The 17,453-nt window shown below is 34.7% G+C and overlaps 2 protein-coding genes and 1 pseudogene across 5 annotated transcripts in view; 2 read left to right on the forward strand and 1 right to left on the reverse strand.

Annotated features, from left to right (window-relative positions):
- Positions 1–380: 380 nt before the first annotated feature.
- eIF2beta (eukaryotic translation initiation factor 2 subunit beta) lies at positions 381–5,877 on the reverse strand. 2 transcript variants are annotated; one of them, XM_074117121.1, is made up of 8 exons: positions 5,719–5,877; positions 5,319–5,490; positions 5,076–5,221; positions 4,877–4,992; positions 3,561–3,592; positions 2,156–2,357; positions 1,804–2,077; positions 381–751 (listed from the first exon to the last, which is right to left on the reverse strand). In XM_074117121.1, exons 1-8 carry the CDS (start codon positions 5,734–5,736, stop codon positions 707–709), a joined length of 1,005 nt encoding a protein of 334 aa, XP_073973222.1. In that variant the 5' UTR covers positions 5,737–5,877; the 3' UTR covers positions 381–706. The 2 variants fall into 2 exon arrangements, with proteins under 2 accessions (XP_073973222.1, XP_073973223.1); XM_074117122.1 differs by lacking the exon at positions 3,561–3,592 and having other exon boundaries at positions 4,878–4,992.
- Positions 5,878–9,051: 3,174 nt separating this feature from the next.
- The window catches only part of sl (small wing phospholipase C gamma 1), a 57,269-nt gene continuing 48,867 nt past the window's right edge, over positions 9,052–17,453 (forward strand). The window contains exons 1-7 of one of the 3 annotated variants that reach the window (XM_074117106.1): positions 9,052–9,419; positions 9,502–9,700; positions 10,008–10,157; positions 10,643–10,781; positions 12,871–13,033; positions 13,114–13,308; positions 14,494–14,609. In XM_074117106.1, the coding sequence (XP_073973207.1) occupies positions 9,511–9,700; positions 10,008–10,157; positions 10,643–10,781; positions 12,871–13,033; positions 13,114–13,308; positions 14,494–14,609 (953 nt within the window). In that variant the 5' untranslated portion in view covers positions 9,052–9,419; positions 9,502–9,510. The remainder of the gene's footprint in view (positions 9,420–9,501; positions 9,701–10,007; positions 10,158–10,642; positions 10,782–12,870; positions 13,034–13,113; positions 13,309–14,493; positions 14,610–17,453) is intronic. The other 2 variants (XM_074117107.1, XM_074117108.1) reach the window with 2 other exon arrangements.
- On the forward strand, positions 11,122–11,243 carry LOC141450569 (5S ribosomal RNA; annotated as a pseudogene).

Consider the following 17,453-nt stretch of genomic DNA (forward strand, 5'->3'; position numbering starts at 1 on the left):
CTCCTATGAAGAGAAAATCTAATGACACTCATTATCTGCGTGGGAGTGCACGCATTAACCACTCAGTTAATCCCTTCCATAATTATTTTGCCATGAAACGAAACAGAAAGGATGCTATATTGTGATATGATATGTGGAACTAATTTTCCACCTTACATCACTTAAAAATAACTTGTAATGGGTTCGAATGTTGACCTCTGGCCATGTTAGAAGGACTTCTATGTGGAAGACATTGCCATTTAACAACTTCCGTAACAAGCAGAGTATACATTCTTAAGAAATTTTGTTGTAAGTTAGGTCTTTTATATTGAGAGAAAGTAAAGTACCTCTGGCTACTTGCCACATAAGAAATATAGCACAATCATAATAATAAAAACTAATAGGTGAAATAAATTTCTTTTATTTACAAAATTGACTATATTATTAACTTTGCCGCTCTAAAATTATAAATATATAAATTATTGATTGAAGGAAGAGGTAGCCATCTTTTTTTAATATTTTATTATTGGTATTATTGTTTATTTCAATTTAGTTAAAGAGTATATCATAACCTATATATATATATAAAAACGTTGGTAATTTATATATGCATACAGCAATGAGATGGTAGATGAGATTGTGACGAACTTTAAGATTGCAAATTCTGTATGGAAAGCAACAAATGCAACCAAGATCTGTATGGAAATTAAGATTGCAACATTGTCGCTCAGTTCGTTTTGGCTCGTATTGCTGCTCTTTTTCCCGTCACAGCCTGAAAAAGAAATAGATACAAATGAACACCAGTTTATATTCTGAACAAAACGCCAATCTAATCTAACACAGGAGTGTCTATAACCTATTGGATTTTCTGGACCTCTAAAGCCAGATTAATAACGGGTACTTAGATGAATTCGGCAAGAAATAGCGCTTAAGGTTCTCCCTTAACTTCTGACAGTTTAGGCAAAGAAGAATCAAGAGACTAGTCTTTACGGTTAGATTTCTAATGAGACGCTTGCTAGCTAAACGTGGAGAGTCTCTTGGGCGATCGTTGGGATCGATAAACGAGGATCGGGCTGTTCCGGGGGCACGCTTCTATCTGCTGCTCTTGCAGTTTTTGGCCTGGAGAGGTTTCTTAGGGCCAGCATGCGTTATTTAAACCCATTCCACTAGCTTCTACAAGTGAAAGAATAGCACACCTATCGATCCCGCCCTTTACTGGTTGTTGGTCTTGAACTGGGCCAATCGAGTGCCCAATCCGACTTAATTTGACCTTACGTCTACTCACGAAGACATGATTGGCTCAGAAGACATCTTAGTACAATAGGAGAAGAGAAAACGTCTCTTCTAACCTGTCATCGCTAAATAACGATGTAGGCATTTTGGCACTTACTTGGTAGTTCAAGTGCTAGTTAAGAGCAACTGCAGGTTAGATTGACCAAGATTTAATATATTTTTTAAATCTAAGAGGTCCTGATTAAAGGTTTTCACAAAAAGTCTGTATTTAGACTCCTAGAAACTAGACAGTTAATGATTGTAGGTAAACGTTCTCCAACTAAATGGCTCTCGCTGATGGCTTCACCCACTTTGAGACATTGCATGCGCCAACACCAATAACCTCGCAAACAATAATCTAGGTTACATACTTTAAAAACTATCATCTTAGAAGACTTCTCCAAGTTATAGACAATATATGTAAAGTGTTTCATCTAAATGTTTTTTTTTTTTCTTTTATTTGTTAAATAGAATCATCAAATAGGGCAAAAAGTGAACTATATTTTTGAAAATATAAAATATAAAAATAAATAAACTTTGATAACGAGTTACCTGAAAACCAGACTTGATACTAGCTACTGAGCACCTGGACCCACAAGATTCACACTGTAAGAAAAACAGACGGGTATCCTTCTGAAGGATTGTGTCTGGAGAACGACATGTGTGACAAGTCACGTATTCCTTAATATATCGCCGCAGTACGTTCTCAATTTGTTTCTGTTGGAATCTTCCTTTGATGATAAGCTGGCTGTTTCCGTCCACTGAGCCACTCGTACCCAACTCCGATAGAAGAAAATCTAACAAGTGTTTCGGCACCCGGTGTAATCTGAACAAATTGGAAGTCTAGTCTTCGGACTCTTTCATTTCACTAAAAATGATTACGACAACATAAAATCATGCTTACGTTTTACATATTTCAGTAAAGTTTGCAAATGATGTTTTCTTTGTGCCTATTCTAACAACCTGCGGAGGACGCATGACGAATTTAGCTTTCTTGCCGGCAACCATCTCTGGATTCTTATCCCTCATTATATCAAAGACACGAGTCAGCAATTCATCGTAGGTGTAATCTCGATCCGTTCCATGCCATTTGGTGCTCTCACTCTCTGCAAGTACACAGTCAGTTATGAACAAATAAATGCAAATTCTTCTGCATGCATGAGGGAATACTTACTGCATAAGAATCCTGAAAATTGAATTGCAATTTGAATCAATTGCTGCTTTAAATTTATATTGTTACTAAATGGTCTGAAAAACCGTTACAATAATTTTTTAAAACCTCAACGCACAGATAAGCTCAACTTTGGTTGGTAAGCCCCTACCCCATTTTAATGGCCAACTTCACATTTTTATTAATTAAATGAAAAAATAACTCCATTCTGGGACCGCAGTCCCTGGCCGAGGATAGAAAGGACCTGGAATTAATGTCGGAGAAATTGGGAGATTCGTATATGCCGGGAAATAGGATAATTTACAACAAAACGAAGTAACGGAGGTATCGAGAAAACAAGGAGAGAATTTAAGAAAAACGCAAGAGTGTGAAAAGATATAAGTATTTGCGTGCGATCATGAAAAAAAAAAAAAAAAACAGCGGAAGTGATACAACTTTGAGAAAATCGCCAAATTTGTTGGTCATAAAATGTACATTTTACGAAATTACCATCACGATCACAAGTGGGAAAATTTTAAAAAGAAAGACTAACAGCAACTTTGCTTTTCACAAATATTCTTTGTTTCTCATCATTTTATACACTGCAATATATTAAAATAATAAAAATCGCTCATTTTCATACGTTAAATAAAAAGATATATTTTTTTTTACGAAACCTAAAAACTTTATAAATTCTAATTTAACAAGAGTCTGTCATAACTGTAAGCTTACTACTGACTGGAGTTTGATGTCTATAAACCTGAAGCATGAATTTCCTGCACACTTGGATTTTACATTAGACATTTAATTTCCAAACTTATCTTTTGAAGAAAGCTGCATCAGAACCTCAACACTCACCAGTCCAAGTTCAAAGAAACAGCCGTCATTCAAGGAATTCACGGAACATTAAAATAGGAAGTACGAGGAAATTCGCGATTCCTGCGAGCGAACCATTTAACAAACTCAAGTACGTATGCACAAACACATTACATTTTGTTAAAATTAAATGAGATGTATGAGAACATGCGGGAGGAGGAATTATTAAAACTTATTTTTTTCTAATCCAAAGACCTGGTAATAGGTATTTCCAGAGGCGTCATAATTGACATCCTTTCAACAATTAAATTTATGTATTTGTAAATTTCAAATGTCTCCTTACCAGGTTCAGGTTTCCTCTCAGTTTCAGTGAAGCATGTACAAACAAATACTGTCAGAATCTTAAGCAAAAAAGAATGGTTAAATATGAAACAATTCACTAAGTATTCGAACCCTTCTTTTGAGCTACCACTGATACGTTTTATGAACATTAATTAATAAATTTTTCTTGAACTACAACAAAGGAATTTTCCTTGCCATAACTTATATGGAAGTTACATAAACAGAACAACTTTCTACTTAACCTCCTAATTCATTAAATTGACAAATATCCCCCACATCTGCCGCTTAATGTTGGGAAAGAAATGGTTCGATTTATTACACGTCTCTCTCTTAAAATTCTGAAAATGCTAACATAAAATTTGTAGGTATGTATTTTGTTTCTCAAAACGAAGCCCCATCAAATGCTAGAACTGCCTGAACCTCGCTAACAATAAAAATGTTTTGAACCTATAGTTGTTTTCATATACGAGGTTTTAATATATGGAAGTCACTTTCGTAAAATCTCCAATCCGTTCGGTGAAGTGATACTTAACAGGAATTTTCCAACAAAAATTTGCAAACACATAATGTCATTTATTGGTAAGGTAAGCCTAAACTTTTCTCCCATTGGAAGTACATCTAATCGTAATTTTATTGGAAAAATATTACAAATAAATGTAGGAGTATCAAAGGTACTTACGTATTAACGCCACCATAGCAGAAGTTGCGCTAATGCGAACAAGAAACATATGGGGACAGCGAGACATCGTTTGGAATCTTATTTATCAGAGTTTATATGGCGACATCATCAGGTGAAGGAAAATAGAGACTGTTTTGAACCTATGTTAAACTCTATATCGGCCCATTTTCCACCGAAATCCGATTGACTACTTTGTTTTTAAATAAAGTGTTTTATTTTATGATTTGTCGCAAACATTTTAGGTGTAGATTGGCGGCACTTAAAAACCGCCAAATCTGTAGCTGCGGTGGCGTTAGTACTTAAGTACCGTATCAAATTTTGGCAATAGTTTAACAAATTTAAAGAAAACAATTGAAGCTATTTTCGAGAAAAACTTAAAAAGTACATGTAACGCTCGGTAAGGCGGTTAAAGAACCTGTGGGAGCCGCCAAATGTTATACACATTTTTGACTTTTGGTGACTTTTTGTTTTTGAGGTAAAGAGCTAACAATGTAGATACATAATCACAGCTCATGCGTTCAAGCATTTTCAAAAACCTCTTCATCCGACTCCGGGAACCTCAAACTATTCTTTGGGTGAAAATTACACATTTATACGGCCACATACTAGAAGTAAGAGAAAATAAAAATATAAATATACCTAAGTCTTTTTCATCGGCACGATCTTTTTCTTCTTCAGCAACAAGTTCGTCGAAGTCTTTCTTCTTTTTCTTCTTCTTTTTTGTTTTAGAAAAATCCATATCCAAATCGAACTCCTTCACCACAATGCATATATAGCTAATTAATATACTAAGATACCAGACCATTTAAAAGGTCAGACATTGAATTATATTTTTACCTCATCAACACCTTCTTCAACCACTTCACTCTGAACCCCAGGTTTATTGGTGCCACCATCTGGTAGGCAATGTTCTAGATCGTCTAAGTTGAACGGTTTTTTCTTCTTCTTTTTCTTCTTGCCAAAGCTTTCAAGATCTAAACTTTCTGTAATATTAATGAGTAAAAGCGTTACTTATTTTCTCCATTTTATGCATATAATTGTATCTATATGAGCATAATGAATGAATGCATATGTACAAACCATCTTGTTCGGCCTCGTTGTCATTGTGTGACGGTTCCTGGTTCTCCTTGTCCGTTGTAGCGGTTTCCAAATGTTCAGATGTTTCAGTTGAAGCACTCTCGGCCAAAGCAGCATCAATGTCAAAATTGGACTTCTTCTTCTTCTTCTTTTTCTTCTGAGATGGATCAAATATCTGCGAACAATTATATGGTTTAATTCAAAATTGAATCTACTTAAAATCAAACAAGATTAAATTAAAAATTTTCTTTTTCCATAGTTATTTCGTAGCACATGTTGAAGTATCAGAATGTTACATATTAAAAGGCTTGAGACCATGCCCCATATTGGAACAACTTGAAATGTTTTATGTTCGTTTTTAAACGATCTGTAATAAAATTAATCTTATATTTATACTAATTACCGAATCTTCTTCTGTCATTGTTGATAAATATAAATTTAAATTTATTCCAACCTTGATCACTGTTCTTCACAATACACACACGATCAGCATTAACCAAGAAATGCAGAATTGCATCATCCATAAATTGCCATTGCTACAAATATTAAATCGCGATTAATCGAAAGAAGGCATTTCTAAAGATCGATTTAATTAAATATCAAGTGTTTTGTGAGAGAGTGCGAGTGCGAGAAAAAAATTTCTTCCTGCAAAAATTAGGCTTGTAAACACAATAAAAAAAGGAACTAGTAAAATTTATTTTTTATAACCCATATAAACTCATATATACAATTTACATAGTCGTAACCAAATTTTTAGCTCGCAGTTCTGTTCCTCTCGTTCAACAATTGCCTCCAAACTTGGTATTCTAACAATGGATTGTTGTAGTGCAATCTAATTACATATTTATTAGATTATTATTATTTTGTAATGAAGAGCCACTTATAAGTGAGCCTATGGTTACAGCACGCTCTCAAGAAATACATTTTCGCGGACAAAATGTATCATTACCAAAAAAAAAGAAGAAATCTTACTAAAAAATCTAGAGTGAACTTTCACTCACCTTTCTCGTACTTCAGTTTTCAAAAAACAGTTACAAAGTTACGTGTAAGGGGTTCGCATTAAGCTCAGAAAGAACCTAAATACCACTTTCGAAAACTCTTAAAGAAGTGAAAAATGCTAACAGTATTATCGTACTCACGGTTACTTTTAAACAAACTGTGAATTACTGGAACACATTTAAGAATTGGCCCACCATTGGACAGCTACAAACACTTCAATCCAAAATTCTCCACAGAATCACTAATGCTCCATTTTATGTTTCTAACCAGACCATCCACAAAGATCTCAATGTTCCTTTTGTACGCGACCTCATCACATCCCGGCACAAAAAATTTCATAACTCTCTCTCTCTCCACGACCGTTAATTCGTTAATCCTCGAACTTTCTTCCCACTCCATTCCCGGGAATCCCAACAGAAGACTGAGACGACGTTGGCCAAGAGATCTACTGATGGAGTAAAATTGATGTATAATTTTTCCCTTGTAAATATGTAAATACCCCTCTCTCTTCTCATTCAGTCACTGTTCTCACTCAGCGCTATTACCTTGCTAATTACTCGCATCTCGCTCATCTTAAGTTCTTCACTTTTCCCCTAACACATTCACAATCTATCGCCTGTATATTTCTCATTCCTCACTGCTTGTAAATATCTCGGAGGGTTGTCACTGGACAACTGCTCCACTCTTGTGCTCATCTTTTCCCTTCATCATATTTACTAGATGCTAATTTTGCAGTCGTAAATTTTTCAATAAATAACTTTTAAAAAAAAAACCAATGGACAAATAAATAAATGGGAAATCAAGTCCCATATGTGGCTAGTTTTTATTAATAAAATTATAATGGCAAAGAATGAGTTTCGCTTTCATCCATACCACCTAGTTTGGTAGTTAGACGATAGTTCCGTCAGAACAAATCGGCGTTTTTTTACTTTTTTTGCTTTTACTTTAACCTCATACAATTGTGCATAATACTATTATTTAACATAAAATTGAATGACAGTTTGGAGGAAAAAATCTATTTAGCACTTATATAAGTGAAGGGATTTTGATCGCTGTATTACATTTGGGTCTTCTGGTGGGTCTGAATAGAAATGTTTTCAGTTTTATAGGACGTTTTTTTCTTTGACATATTTTGTTCACAAAACATAGATCATTTTTCTCAAATCAGTTTTTCATCATATTTTCTGTTGCAAAAAATTATTTGCAGACTTGCCAAATGTCTTCTGACTTTACCACTACACCAAAAAGCTGCATCTGCCAAACACTGCCCCTTAAAGGAACTTCAATCATCATGAGGCTAACTAGAAAAATATTGTTGAGGCCAAGGTTATTTACATGTACAAAACAAAGATACCCAAATCAAATTAACCCTTCATCAGGCGCAATATTTTTGTAACACCAAAGGGCGCAGCTAATATGTGAGATTAATGACCAAATAGGTATTAATTTCTTCAAAAATGTTTTGGAAACCTAGATAAATTTCAGTTTTTAAAAAAAAAAAAAAACTCGTAAAGTGGAACAGAACATTAATGCGAATAGAAAAATCACAGTCATTCCTATTTTGAGGTGCACATTTTTTGTAAATATGCGATGGTTTATTAGCATTATCAAAGAAATTGTTTACGCATTGATGCCCGCTATGTTCAGAAGAGCGAAAAAAAATGACTATGAACCATCTCCGAACGTTTCTGTCGATGTTGTCACCAACTACACCAGGCAAACGCCATAAAATACTATGGCTCCCTGGTCTTATTCTAGAAGTAGGTTTTTTATCCAAAAATTTGGTTACTTTATCTGCATCATGTTCTCTAAAAATTAAACAAAAAAAAAGAAGCGCTTCTTGTTCAGGGTCCGAATCTCCTTCTTTCTTCTACACAATGTTATTCAACAAAAGACACTCGTTGCAAAAATAATCAATAAGAGGAAAATTGTCTTTTAAATGATAATATGTACTTTGTAAGAGTTTTTGATAAGAAAATTTGAAAAATTTCAATACCCAAAAAATAAGACCATCGGGCGCAACTAATCTGACAGGTTACGCGGACGCTAAGTAACACCACATAAAAAGAGGAAAACACCGACAGTCCGTTTGGTTAGAAGAAAGTAAAAGAGGAAGCTACTGAGGGCCATGGCTCATTCAAAGAAATACCTGAGTTACTATCCTTTAAGAAAATGCCCTCTTCAACTCAGAGATTAATTGCGCCCGATAGAGGGTTAATCTAATCAAAGGTCAACCACTAAGCTGTGCCAGTCAGGCATTAACTTCTTGTTCAATTGGCCTTCTATGGCATCTGTTGTGAAAAGACTCTTTCCAATCTTATCTGTAGACATAGCCAATAGCGTCCGAAGGGCTCTTGGGTTGAGCAATAGCTTCGCAACTTCACACAAAATTTCTAGTTTGTCTGTCATTGATAGTTTTTAGATTATATCAGAGATAAACGTTTTTCAGTTTTCGAGCAAGAGTTGAATCCAAGGAAACAGTTTGAACTATGTTTAAGTTTGGACAAATCTTAATTCCGTTGCTAATAACACTCAAAATTTCTTGAACGTTTCTGAGAAGCACCTTTGAAAAAAAGCCTTTGAAATTATTATTTGCTATACTTAGATTTGGAATTTTATTTTATTGTTTATTCAAATTCTAATCAATGACATGAATGTGTCAAAAAATTTTCTTAGTGCTGACCAAGAGACATTTTTAAGAAAGTGATTGTATTGGTTACTCTGCTTGTTAATCAGTTTATTAACCTTGCACATGTTGCACTAGGTACTTGGTGTCAGTCCGATGCCGAAGGTTATGTGTAATTCATTACAGCCTGTTATCGTAGTTTTTGATATGTGAAGTTTCTGATTTAGAAACCTAAGTTGACATATTTGATTCTATTTTACATAACAAAATTAATTGCCAACATCTGTGCTACTGTTTACAGTTCTACCACATCGATGAGCTATTATTATATTTGTATTTTGATTGCTTCTTTTAGGAATAATTTGGTGTAAGATAATGCAAAAAATTGTACACTGTATCTTATATTTTGAAAATCATCCAAAATCGTTGATTAGAATTTTGATTATGTGATTTGTTTTATTAATTAATTTCAGATAATTGTAAGGCAGATCTTATACATTATGAATCACTATATTTGTAAATGATAAAGTTTGTGTTAAAAAGGGTTTTATTGTTTTACAGTGTTAAGTTATGAATAACGGGACAATGGGAAGTTTCAATCCTGAAATGGAACAGATTATTAGTCAATTAGAGCGAGGAACAATTGTTACTAGATTCTTTCCTAGAAAACGCCCAGAAAGGAAAACGTTAATGATTAGGAGAGAAACCAGTCAGATTGCTTGGGCCAGATCACATACCACCAAAGCCTATGATGGAACTAGTTAGTATTCTTTATATTATTTAAAGTATTTGTTCCGGGGTGGTCGTTATGCCTGAAGAGGAGGGGTTTTTTTAGTGGGTAGAACCCCACACACCCAGTCTTAATCTGGAAGGTGCCTGTGGCATTTTTCCCCCGCAAGAAAAAAATTATTATTATTATGATTAGAAACATCTTGAATTATATTGGTTTTGGATGCAAAATGCTGCTGTATTAGATTAGTTAATAAATGTTACACTTGGTATACGTAAGTAATGTTTATACATCTCTCCAAATAAATATCTTGTTTGAAATGCTAACGTAATTTTAGTTGAAATGCGTGAGGTCAAGGAAATTCGACTTGGTAGAGCTTCTAAAGATTTTGAACGCTGGCCAGAAGAATCCAAACGAATAGAAAACCAGAGATGTTTTGTCATTATCTATGGCTCAGAATTTAAACTGAAATCTCTTTCAATTGCTGGTAAGATTTTTTTTTTAGTGGATGAGTTTGTGGGAGTGTTTGGGTGTGGTGTGCTAGTTGGTGTCCGGATACCCACAGGATGGACACCAGAAGCTCTACAGGTAGCTAAGTTTACTTAAAATACAGGGTTGTCTTTGCGAAGATGGCTCGTTTGCTTTAATAGAGATCAGATGTGATTGCTCGCCTATTGGTCACCTAGTTACACGAATTATACCAAAGTTTTTAGATTTAGCGTCTCATTTTTTTTATATTAACTTTTCTGGCTCGTTAACCATAGCATTCCAAATATTCTTATTTGAAAGGTCAGGTTTTTTTGACAAGGATAAAATGAAATCATTCTGGAATAACTAATGAACACAATAAAATAAGCCTTGGAAAGGTGAAAGAGCAATTGGGCTGGGTTTCCTGCAGGAATAACAAGTAGCTCATCCACTTGCTGTAAAGGAATTATCCATATTAATTAAGATTGTGCTTTATGATTACAGCTTTATCAGAGAAGGAATGCGATATTTGGTTAAGAGGTTTACGATGTTTGGTGCAGGACACTATTCTGGCTCCATACCCGCTGCAGGTCGAAAGATGGTTACGCAAAGAATTCTACGCCATGGAGAGCACCAGAGAGACGTGAGTATCATATACATCAACCTGCAAATTGACCCAATTTTTTTCTCGACAAAATGTTTGACTCTTTCAGAAAATACCATTATTTCTTGAATGTGACATTGTAACTTTTTCTTACTCTTTGTAAGAAGTATTACAATCGAATAGGGATTCGATTTTCACTTTTTATCGGAATATCCGTTGCGTACAGTGATTACGAACAATGCATTTTCTTACCTGGTCTAACCTAACCTAACCAGGATGCATAATATTCCATTTATTGCATTGATGATTTGAGACGTTATTAAATTTAATTTCCTTGATGAGAAATGATATTCTGGTTGACGTTAAACTAAGCATTAATGCCAATGGCCATGTTACCAGGTTGAATACACTGGTTCTCGCCCGATCACCGAAGTCAAGCAACATCGAGTGTGGTTAGTACCTGGATGGGTGACCTCCTGGGAACACTGCGTGCTGTTGGCACTAATAATACTGCAGATAGTAGTAATTTCATTCTCCTTTTCTCTTGCGAACAACAGTTTTGTCCAGTGCTTTTTCCAGGGCACTGCCGGCCTCCGGACAATATTCTATCGTTACAGGCAATACTGTCCATCACCGTACAGTGAACTGTAACATGCTCATCAGGAGTAAATCTAAGAGCCAGGCAGCTGAATTCAAACCCAGGATCTCCAATTCAGAATCCTGTGTACGCTAACCACTGGCCTAATTCCATCCCTTGATCATCAAAATGATACATATTTCAAACTGTGAATTTGTAAAACAAAAACCTATCCATTGCTCAGAAATATCACTTTTTACGGGAAAATCTATTCCTGTTTCTCCATCCACTGCCCAGGAGTGTGGCCTCCTAAAACAAATTTTCCAGCACCCAGCAAACTAGGATAAATTGAGGGTGTTTTCTTTATTCACAATTTTTCTAATAATGGATCATACTTTGTGAAAATTTTAAAATCTAGTTTGGAAAAACCAGTGAATTACTTTTTTCTTTTTTTTCTTTTTACAGCCATCCAACTAGTTGAACTCTCAGCGCTAACCCCCCCCCCCTCAGTATTAGAAACATTTGTATGTGGCTACCGTAACTCAAAAATAAACAAAAATCGCAACATTTCCAATTTGATACTTCTCTTATGGACTACTTGGGGGCGCATCAATAAGGTTTTAGTCAAAATCGGTCTACCGAAATATATCTAATGAGATTTTTAAGGTTTTCCCAAAAATATTCTTCGATTTTTTTTTTTTTTTTTTTTTTTTTTTTTTTTTAATTTTGTGTATAACAGAAAATACGATCAAGTTTGTTTAAAACATTTTTCCAGTAAATTTCTATTAAAGGGATTCCTGGGTGCGGGCGATGGTAAGGCTAGCTTCTAATGTACGAATCGTGAATATAGCCCTGTTTTACGACCTGTTATATATGTGTGAGATCAAATGCGGAACCGAAATTCCAAATTTGAAGATATTCTGTTTACCTGAAGAGCCACTTGTAGCCATTTGAAGAGCCGCTCAGAATGGATTTTTTATTTTTTGCATTTTCTTGAAAAAAAGAGAACTTCTTTTTTTCTGCTAGTATGTTCTTATACTATTTCAAAACGTATGATAATGTTTTGCTTTTTATAACTTTTAATTCTAACATTTGCTGTGAAAAATTCATTTGAGTGGCGTTCTTTGGGAGGAAGGGGTGGGCTTAAGCCCTCATCTAAAGTACCTTTTATTTATTTTTTAACCTACGCACATGAAATGTTCAACTAAAATCTAAGTTGAGGGAAAATCATTCACCGCTTTTACGAGTGTAATCGTCTAGGCCCTAAGAAATCACAAAACAGTTCTAACTTAATTTATCCTACCACCTTCCTATACCTACCACTTTGCTTTGAAATTTTGTCACAAAAAATTGTTGGCAAGCCATGAAATTACTTTTAATAGCTTCAATAACTTTAGCTATAATATTTGGAAGGAGCTAGTTTTTTGATATAATATTCCAAGCTTGTAGCAAATTAATAAACAAATGTAATTCATAAACTTCTGAAGAAAAAAGTAGTGCTAACGTACAGAACACATTTTTTTAAAATGATGTCCATGATTTATTTTCTAGCGTCACTCTTAAAGATATAAAGGCCTTCTTGCCTAGAATAAACTGTAAGCTATCCACAAACAAATTAAGAGAGTTGTTCCAAGAAGTAGATGTGAGAAGAGCGGCAGAACTGGCTTTTGATGATTTTGCGGAACTATATCATAAAATCATGTATGATGAAAATGTAAGAGGAGATTCATTTAATGGTTTGGTTTGTTAAAATATTATCAACTCTTTTCCCGAGTAATTTATTATTTGTTTCAGACTTTTAGAGATATATTAGACCAATATTCCTCGACATCGGATAATGGTAAAATAGTTACTGTTAGAGATTTAACCAAGTTTCTGGTACAAGAGCAAGGCGAAAATGTGGACGGCAAAGAAGTTTCCAAACACATGAGAGAATATTTACAGGATCCACAGAGAAACGTACAACAACCATTTTTTACTCGAGTTGAGGTTTGATTTTTATAAATATGTATATATATATATTTTTTTTAATAATTCCACTTTTAGTGTCTGCCATTTTTCTACTATATTGTGTTTTTGCACTATTCGGCCCTTCGCTAGTAAAGTTTCCAAGCTTGCTAGTAGCCGTTCGCCTAATACATGTCTAACCAAACTGTTGAATCTCATTCAACCATTTTGTCTTGAGTGTTCTCTCTTTTCCCTCTCCTTTCCATTTCCCATTCCAAAATTATTTTTTTGGAAGCCTTCTACCTCTCATCCTTTACTCATTTTCAAGTGCTGCTTTTCTACTTCTTCCAGAAGAATTACCTTCGCGTTCTGAATACGTAGTTATGAATACTTCTTTTCTTTATTTCTTTCACTTCTGGACTTAATTGTTAAAAGCCTACAACACGCCATTTCGTCCTCTAGCTCTTTACTTCGCCGGTGTTTGGTTACAGTCAAAACCACTTCATAAGTAATAACTTCATTAGTTGCTATGCTTTGGATGACAGTTTTGAAAATAACTTTTTGTTTTTGGAAAAATTTCAGAGCTCTCGGATTAAAGATAATTGGGTTAAATAGGGCCATAACTTTCGTTTCTTCAGGCAGCGCGCTGATTTTTGATAGAACCTGAGATTTAAATAATAGAAATATCAATATTGCCAATTGTGCACAGGTTAACTGCTAAATAACTACAATAAAAGAAGTATGCAACAATTTAAAAAATTAAGTGTTTACCAGGTGGACTTCCTTTCGATTACATCATCTTTAAACAACCATACCGCAGTAGATGTATTAGGTGTGAAATTTTTGAGAATATACATGTTTACTTCACACATAGTACATACTTCTTCAATGCGTCAATCTGTCGGTCAAAAATTGTTGACATCAATAGGAAACGAATTGAAGATGTAAATTCTTTTATACATATATGTGGGAGCCGCTTTTACAAAGCAGCAAGAAATTTAAAACGTAATTTGCGGGAGAGAGATTAGCAGATTCAACAATTTTCCTGGGGACAAGTAGATACTTCTTTGCTTCTAGTCGTGTTGTAAAGTCCAAATCCATGGTGCAGTTGTTTGGCTAATCCTTTATTTCTTTAAATAATTTCTTAATTATTTCTCTTAGTGGGTGTGGTGCTTTTATCGTGACCAGAGTTTTTGTTTTTTCTAATTTTTAATATTTATTTATCAGTTTTTAGATTTTTTATTTTCTAAACAAAACGAACTTTGGGACCATCACTATGACGAAGTATTCCAAGATATGTCGAAACCACTTTCTCATTATTGGATTGCATCTTCTCACAATACGTACGTATATTACTAGAAAATATTTTTATAATTATTTTTGCAAAAGTAATTATTTTTTTTTTTTCTAATTTTCTCAATAAAACGTAAAATCTTTATGTTGTTAGCCTTGCCATATTTCAGGGAGGGAAAAATTAGTGTGTTATGCAGCCCGCGAACAATCAAACTGAAGTCTTTGCTCGGTATTGCACCGTCATAAAATATTGTATACAGAGGAAGAGGTGTTAGGGTAGCCTGTGGGTCACAAGCCAATTTAGAATTGCAATCGTCAAATAGCTGTTCGCAGAAATTCTCCTAGGGAAATCTTTGTACTACGTTTCATCAAAGCTGAGGGATAATTAAAGGTCCTTTTTAGAATGTTCTATGAGCTGGGAAAAGACTATCGTAAAGTATGCCAAAACTGGAGACTCTTTTTTTTTCTATTTTATACAAAGAACATTTGTTTCGTTGAGAGTTCTGGCAGAGTTAGAATGTCGCTACTGTTCGTTGTGGGCCTAGGACTTCTTCGATTTCGTTCGCCGATCCCGTACTCCAATATATTCCGAGCCCCAATTTATCTCGCATCCTTATCAACTTAATCCAGCCCTCTTTTTTTGGTCTTGCTAGATGACATTTACCAATATGTCTGTAGATGAGTTTTGGATATTTTAACATTATGACCCAGTTTCCTGTTATTCGTTTAACCCCCACCCCGATATCGGCTTCCTTTAATTGTCCATAAACATTTATCAACATACTAGTTCGTTGTCTATTATTTTTTTTAAGAATTCAGTTTTCTGATGCCTACATCAATACTGCTAACTTCTGCCAACAGCTAGAATTTGCTGATTAATTTTTATACTTACGTCAGAAAAAAAATGATTTGTTCGACATAGGTTCATTTTAATTCTGTCCAGTTTGATTTGAGAAATAAATCTGAATATCCAAACCCTGAAGATGGATGTAGGACCGTAACTGTCTGACATTGAAGTACACTAACATAACTGTCAAAACGTGACATTACACCAGTGCTTCCCAATCTATGCGCCGCGGCATACAACTGTGCCACGGCTACGGTAGAAGTGTAGAAGTTTTTTGCCGTAGCAAAAAATTATAAAGTTATAATGGCGTTGCATTAAAATTAATTATAAGTTAAAATATGTAGTATAACCTCATATCCTATAATGACAGATTACTCTGATTACAGGCCTATTCACGGGGCACGGTAGGTTCAGGGAGCATCTGCGCAAGGTGGGGCTTATTAGCTCGGAACCGTTGTGCACATTATGTCAGGAAGAGGGGGAAATGGCCTTTAATCTGTTGTTCGATTGCGTTGCAATCGAGCGTTTGCGCTATGAAACCTTTGGAACGCTGAGACCTAAGGAGATAGTAGCGCAAAAAGAACTAGTAGGGAAAGTCCTCAACCTCTTCAGGAGGGGAGGGTTCGCTTACTACCACTAAGAAGGGGCTGGCACAATAAGTCTTTTGTGGCTGCGGTGCCGTGGGGCGTAGGTCCTGTCCCATCTACTATTCTAATTCTAATTCTTCCTATAATGAAATAAAATATAAAATGATGCGGAAATACCATTAATTTAAACAAAAGAAACCTCACTTCATCAGTTCTGCTTGTGTTGGCGCTCCATAACAATGTTAGTAGTGGTGGTAGTGATGGGCAGAACGATTCCGCCTTTGGAGTCGTTGGATTTGAATCAGTTCCAGGGTTGGAATCGATTCCAACAACTCGTTCACTGATTTCAGTTTCTGTAAACAGCCTTTGCATTTGAACGAATGTCTCGCAATTATTAAAATATATCATTAAAAGTTAGCTTTCTCAGTTAATAACAAAACTATGTATATTTCTTTAACACACATTGAGTACTATTCCTAATTTCCAATTGCTCTGATAAAAATAAAATTAACAATGTAACACAAATATTAACACAAAAATAGGCTAGTCAAATATAAAAATTAAAGCAATGCAGTTTTGTCATTATCTAGCTTGACGACTGGAAGACTGGAGTTAACTTGTTTCAAGAGAATTTAAGATAGAGAATTAGTAAAATTTGTTATAGCTTTCGTTCTTCTTATTTGACTGTTTAGTTTTGGTAAATTAATCTCATTTAGAGGTGCTTTTAATCACTTTGTTTTAGTTACGGATTTACAATTTTACATGAATTACAGGCACTTCAATAATGACATCAATAATGGCATTAAATTAAAGGATTTCTTTGTCACAAGATTCATTGCTGCTGTATACATTTAGTTAATTGTATTGACAGAGAACGGTATAGACGGAATGAATGATTAGATTTTTTATTAATGTTACACCCTGCCACGAAAACTTGTATTTTTGTAGGATTGTATTGTAATAGTGTAATTATTACAGCACCAGTTGCGCATAATACGTCATTTTAAAATGAAATGGGAGCATTTCAGTTCCAGTGTGCCGTTTACTGTTGGGTATCTGACTAACGTGCCATGACCAGAAAAAGGTTGGGAAGCACTGCATTACACATTGCAGATCCAATCTTTGAAAATAAATTTACACTCATTTATTTATTTTGCTGCCTAAAGATCAATAAGTACAGTCAACGATACCCAGAACGGATTGCTTCACATTTAAAAAATTAGTTTCCTTGAGCATTTAATATCATTGCTGAGGCAAGAGCATAGAGTCACGATTTTTATCTTTTAGTTAGTACAGATTCTAAGGGGACCAACTTTGACAGGGTCGAATCCTGAGTGCTTTTCCAAGCCCTTTGTGATGGATGGAAATCTACAATTAAGTTTTAGGCTTTACCATTATTTATCATAGTTGACGATCTTTTTCTTAAGCAAAAAAGAAATAGTGGCATGTTTCAGAGCCAA

Source organism: Rhodnius prolixus, unplaced genomic scaffold (assembly GCF_049639745.1).
Source record: "Rhodnius prolixus isolate KJV_2025 unplaced genomic scaffold, Rpr scaffold_2, whole genome shotgun sequence".
Lineage (NCBI taxonomy): Eukaryota > Metazoa > Arthropoda > Insecta > Hemiptera > Reduviidae > Rhodnius > Rhodnius prolixus.

What these genes read in the sequence shown, in the direction of transcription:
- eIF2beta (XM_074117121.1), bottom strand. An exon ending in TGAGAGGAAACCTGAACCTG is followed by an intron (nt 2,358 to 3,560) that starts GTAAGGAGACAT and finishes GTGTACTTGCAG; the next exon opens with AGAGTGAGAGCACCAAATGG. An exon ending in TTTACTGAAATATGTAAAAC is followed by an intron (nt 2,078 to 2,155) that starts GTAAGCATGATT and finishes CAATTTGTTCAG; the next exon opens with ATTACACCGGGTGCCGAAAC.